Below are 5,811 nucleotides of genomic sequence, written 5' to 3'. Positions count from 1 at the left end.
ACGCATAGCTATCATCAATGACTTCGAACTGATAGTGGGATTGGAATTTCTCAGGCAGACCAACACCATCCCGGTACCATATGCGAACATGCTCCTAATGATGGGAGACAACGGGGCCAAACCCCACACCATACCGTGCATATCCAAGAAGATGGCCGCTGGAAACATCACGGCCATGCAGTTTAAGGAGGGAACAAACAGACCTGAACCCACGATTCCGGCTGCCCTCAACGTCATCAAACAGACATCACATCATCTGGGTCCAACAGCTCATGGCGCCCCTCATTGTGTGAAGACTTGTCAAGCATTCCAAAAGGACAAGTCGGATCACTCAGCACAAGCGGGACTCTTGGAGCCTCTACCTGTCCCACATAGACCTTGGGAAAGCATTTCCCTGAATTTCATCACAGGATTACCCAAGGTCGGAAATCATGTAACCATCATGGTGGTAGTAGACCAGTTTTCCAAGTATGCTACCTTCATCGCAACCCCACAGAACATATCGGCAGAAGAAATAGCTCGACTCTTCTTCTCCCATGTTGTCAAACATTGGGGTATGCCCAACAACATCATTAGTGACTGCGACCCACGCTTCACTAGCAAGTTTTGGACCCAACTCTTCAGTTGCCTCGGATCCAAATTGAGTTACAACTCAAATCATCATCAGCAGCAAACATGTGATCAAACAGACTGGTTCAATGACATGCTGGAGGAATATCTCCGCCAATTTGCAACCGGGTCACAAACACATTGGGTGAAGCTTCTGGATGCTGCTCAGCTGTGTTTCAACTCACAAAACTGCACCCATACAAACAAAAGCGCTTTTGAAATTATTACCGGACAGCAACCGCTACTCCCACATAATGTGAATGCACCAAACATGCCATCATCTCATCGAGCTGCCAGTTTCTCGACAGAATGGGAACAAACTTTGAAGATAGTGCGGAGCTATCTTGTCAATGCCCAAGACAGGGCAACGAGGCATGCCGAACAAAACCGTCGCTTTGCCCAACATCAAGCAGGGGACAAAGTGATGGTAAGAACCCCGAGACGGAACTTGTTTGCAAAGAGGACCCAAGATCCTCGCCTGTTGCCAAGCTACATCGGGCCTTTTTTCCATTGAAAGGCGCATCGGGAAATCCACATACCAGCTGAACACACCAGCCTGGTGGAAAATCCATCCAGTCTTCCATGTCAGCCGCCTCAGGCCATTTTAGAAATGCTTGGAAGATCATTCAGAAAGACATCTCACAGCACCGAGGGAAACAGACCTCCCAGCCATCAAGAGCCTGACCAATCATCATCATCCTGCAGGTAAGGCTCCGAGGACGTCGCCAACTCAGGTGGGGGAGAATGTCATGGGCTGCTTTCCATCATTGACCCATGACCCCTTGGACGCGCCCCGTAGCATCCCGGCAAGCCTCCCAACGCCTAGCGCTACGGTCGGCCCCGTGGTCTCGGCAGCGCCAAGTGACAAGCGAGCATGCGCCTCTGTCGCCCCACCGATAATCAATGCCAGCGGCTGGCCAATGCCATCAGTGTCGCGCGCACAAATCATCATGTTGCCATCAGCGCCGCACACCCAGACAGTGCCCCGCGCGCAGACCCAATGCCAAGCACCAGCGCCCAGCCGCTGGCAGATCCAAATAGTGTCGCGCACAGACCCTGCTGCTCAAGACAAAGTTGCTGCCATCGGACTTGCTTCCATAGAAGACTAAGTTCTTTTCATTGTAATTATAGAGTAGTTTTACTTCATTCATTTTCAGTGTGCTTCTACAGCTTTCTTAGGCCAACTCATGTAACTTTGTTTTTTTTTTTTTAAGCATTATTAAGGGGGACCAAAGCATTGAAACATTCAAGCATTCAAACAATTCTCTGTACTGGTGTCTCTCCCCCCCGACACCGCATTTCATCTTGTAATAGCTTTCATCATCATCATCAATACAATCATCAGCTTTCATCATCAGTTGCTCATTTTTCGCTGCTCAATTGCTCACGACATTGGTTTTCCCGTACGGCACTGACAATCTAGTCTAGCGTACGGCGAGGACCTCAGTTGGCGCATAGCAACCGCACTGACATCGGTTGCTTAGCCTTACATCGCCGTTCCAAGGAACATCAGGAAGGCGCCGCGTAACAGTTCATTTGTTAACTGTGCGGAGCAGTACAACAACAACAACATTGTTGCTCAATCCCTAACTAGTTGGAGTCGGTTGTATGAATCATCTATATTTGTTCTACTCTTTTCAGCATTGTTTCATTACACTACTCAATAATCTGTCTTTCACAACAAATTAGGAGCTCGCGCACTCTATCCTTACATGTCATACAATAACTTACTAAACTAAAAACGACTACTGAGACCTAATGTAAGTGTGCTGATAATGTCTATCTTTAGTACATTGCCTGTATGTATAATTTGATTCAATAGTTTCAACCTGGAAAGCAATACATCCATAAATTTGGGTGAAGTACCTTACAATTTTCATAACACAATCAACAGCAGAACAACAAGAAGGATGTTAAAAAAAATGGTCTAATGAAAGACAAGCCGACTTAATATACCTAATCCTTTATTCCTTCAAGCACAAACTTCCAAGTGCAGCTCTCCTCTTTTGTGCACTTCCTCTTGCCATTTTCCTCTTAAAATAAAATTAATTACTGCTTTCCCTACATCAAACTAGCTACCTTTAACATAAGCATTCTAACATTTCTTTTTTGGATTTTGTTCTCTAGTCGCCCATTCGGCTCCCTGCTACATCCTTGCTGAAATTTCAATAAACCAATGTCACAAACTAGTATTTTGTTATTGTTATAGCTTGTTGCTACTGTTTCCTTTGCCGTTAATATCTTTCCTGCCCTCTTTGTTGATATTGCGTGTTTCTACTATTTCTTTTCATCTTTCTCGAACCGAAGGTCTATCAAAAATAGCTTTAATACCTTCCCAGGGTAGGAATAAGGTCTGCGTACACAGTAGCCTCTCCAAACTACATTTGTGAGATTTCACTGGATTGTTGTAATGTCAAAACCCATTCTCTCCCTATATATGCACATTTCAAAGCCCTCAAAACAAACAAAATCCGCTATTGTTATCACATTTTGGAATTGGTAGGTGAAGTTGCTTTTTTCATGGAAAGGCAGAGTAGATCCTAATATTGCAGGTCCTTCTATTGCATTAATACAAGAAAGTTTCAGGCAACTAGAAAGAGCAAAACAGCAGAGAGAAAACAGAACAATAAAATCGTTCTCAGAGTCACATGTAATGACTTCAGCCAAGATAGTTGTCGTCGTCAAGCCAGACTTACCACATGAACTGATTTTTCTATCGCGGACGACTGAATCAGATCAAGATCAGCTCTTTCTTGGCCACACACAAATGCTATGTCAAATTTCAAAACACAAGTTTCAAAAGTTTTACCGTCACGCAAATGCTATAGCTTATTTAAGACCACATATCACAAATCTTCTCTTCTTTTTTAAAGTTTGTGTAAGTCAAACTATGACAATCTCTTTAAAACAGAGGGAATAATGATTATCTTTAATTAGAGATACCGAATTGAAGAATATGTAATGTTGGCTTTTGCATATATATTAGCAGGTTTATAGTACATCAAAAATATGCAGTAGCCCCACAAATTGTACAGATTACAAATTAATCATTTCACTTTCCGGGTACAAAGTTTGTAGCATAAGCCCAAGCATTGTTGGCAACAGGGTCAGCAACGTGATCGAAAAGGTTTTCAATTGGTCCCTTTCCTGTGACAATAGCTTGAACAAAGAAACCAAACATTGAAAACATAGCCAATCGACCGTTCTTCATTTCCTTCACCTTCAACTCAGTGAATGCCTCAGGATCATCAGCGAGCCCAAGTGGGTCAAAAGCTCCTCCGGGGTAGATCTTGTCAAGACCTTCACCAAGTGGGCCTCCACCAACTCTGTACCCTTCAATTAAGCCCATGAGCACAACTTGGGATGCCCAAATAGCAAGAATGCTCTGTGCATGAATAAGGTTTGGGTTACCAAGGTAGTCAAGACCGCCTTCTGAGAATATCTGAGATCCAGCTTTGAACCAGACTGCCTCACCGAATTTAACACCATTCTTGGAAAGGATTTCAGGGAATACACAGCCCAAAGCACCAAGCATGGCCCAACGGCAATGGATCACCTCAAGCTCACGGTTCCTAGCGAATGTCTCTGGGTCAGCTGAAAGTCCAGCAGTGTCCCACCCGTAATCACCTGGGAACTCACCAGTCAAGTACGATGGAGTTTGCTCGGAGAATGGTCCCAAGTACTTTGGCCTATCTTCTCCATACCTATTTTATCAAGGATTGTTACACAAATAGTCAGTTTATTCTCTCTTGCCGGTATATATATATATATATATTATACATGAATTTTACATATATTATACATCCGCCGGCTATTTTTAGTTTACGAAATTAGGTGGATGGCTATTTGGGTTAATTCTTCTTTTATCAAGCCACAATATTTTGTTATATTTATGTCATCAAGCTCTAGATTTATCAAATTACAAATTTACTTTCTCAGTGGAAATGGATTCAATATGGGTGTGTTAAATGTCTTTTTGATTTTTAGTATCTTAATAATTAACGCGAAAGGAAATCTTGACGCAACCACTAGAGTTGTTATCGTGCGACCAAGAGGTCAAAAATATATGTCATGAAAATAGTTGCTTGCAGAAATGCGAGGTAAGGTTAAGCACAATATACAAAATATAGTCCAATTCTTTTTTCAAATTCTACGCAGAGCGAAAGTTTAGTTTACTAGACTGCCTTATAAATAATCAACAAGAACAACTCATTAATATATAATTCATTCAAGAAATTAAGAAATTACCAAATGCTTTGCGGGGCACTTTTAACGGTGCGTCTCATAGTGGCACGTCCACCATTAAAGCTACCAATCTTCCTAACGAGCTCATTTTGTGACTTAAGAGCTGTTTGTCCAGCAAATGCAGATTGTTGAATTGCAGAAGTAGCCATCTAAAGATTTTATTTTTTGTCTTCTTTGTGCTGCTGCTAAGTTTGAACTATGAAAAAGCTTACTTTCTTCTTTCACTGCTAATTGGGAAGTAAAAGAAGGCTTATTTATGGAAAATAATGGATTTTGAGGATTACAAAGCAGCTGCTGCTGATTGGTTTCTGCTTTGGATTTGGATTCCCCTTCTGATTCTTACTGGCATAAAGAGGTCAATGCTGTGCCACGTGGCTTTTAAAAATCTCTTGGCTGAGACTTTCTTGACTTCTTTTTGACATACACAACATGGCTTTTGATTTGCCAATAAAGTTATATTTGAGATTATAATATTGGATTAATAATTTCCGAATTATTTAGCATGTGTTTTGTTTGATTTATTAAATTAAAAATGGGATGTACAATTTTTTAATTTTGTATTTGATTTTAAACTGGATAAAGTTGAATAAATATTTATTTTTATTTAATCTTGGGTAATATTGTCACCACATCTAATGTGGAATAAATAATACTTTTATTTTGACAAAAAATGCATGACGGAGTATATTTAATAAAATTGTTTACCCTAAAAAATGGATAACAATTAAATTTGTTTGTGGTTATAAGGATACGTGGATTAATTCGATACAAACGATAAATTGTGTAAGATTAAACGGATAAAGGAGGTAATAAATTATCAAATCACTCGAGGAGGGCGATTCTAGACTAAACAACAGCCTTAATGAAGTATCTACCCTCGATCCCGGACTCACAATGACCAAGCACTGATGAACAAGTACTAGTACTTTGAATAACAGAGTAAATAATAGTATATTG

At 41.0% G+C, this 5,811-nt stretch overlaps 1 protein-coding gene across 1 annotated transcript; it reads right to left on the bottom strand.

Annotated features, from left to right (window-relative positions):
- Positions 1-3,556: 3,556 nt before the first annotated feature.
- On the bottom strand, positions 3,557-5,170 carry LOC104120693 (chlorophyll a-b binding protein 36, chloroplastic-like). The gene is made up of 2 exons (XM_009632510.4): positions 4,858-5,170; positions 3,557-4,313 (listed from the first exon to the last, which is right to left on the bottom strand). The coding sequence occupies exons 1-2, from the start codon at positions 5,001-5,003 to the stop codon at positions 3,662-3,664; spliced, it is 798 nt and encodes a 265-aa protein (XP_009630805.1). The 5' UTR covers positions 5,004-5,170; the 3' UTR covers positions 3,557-3,661.
- Between the last annotated feature and the right edge of the window lie 641 nt (positions 5,171-5,811).

Source organism: Nicotiana tomentosiformis, chromosome 6 (assembly GCF_000390325.3).
Source record: "Nicotiana tomentosiformis chromosome 6, ASM39032v3, whole genome shotgun sequence".
Taxonomy (NCBI): domain Eukaryota; kingdom Viridiplantae; phylum Streptophyta; class Magnoliopsida; order Solanales; family Solanaceae; genus Nicotiana; species Nicotiana tomentosiformis.
Note: the sequence above shows the minus strand (reverse complement) of the source record. Positions and strands in the feature narration are given on the sequence as shown.

Excerpts from the sequence above, each read along its gene's own strand:
- LOC104120693 (XM_009632510.4), bottom strand. The coding sequence starts at position 5,003 with ATGGCTACTTCTGCAATTCAACAATCTGCATTTGCTGGACAAACAGCT. Across the intron at positions 4,314-4,857 it reads AGTGCCCCGCAAAGCATTTG|GTATGGAGAAGATAGGCCAA; the intron begins GTAATTTCTTAA and ends TTGATAAAATAG.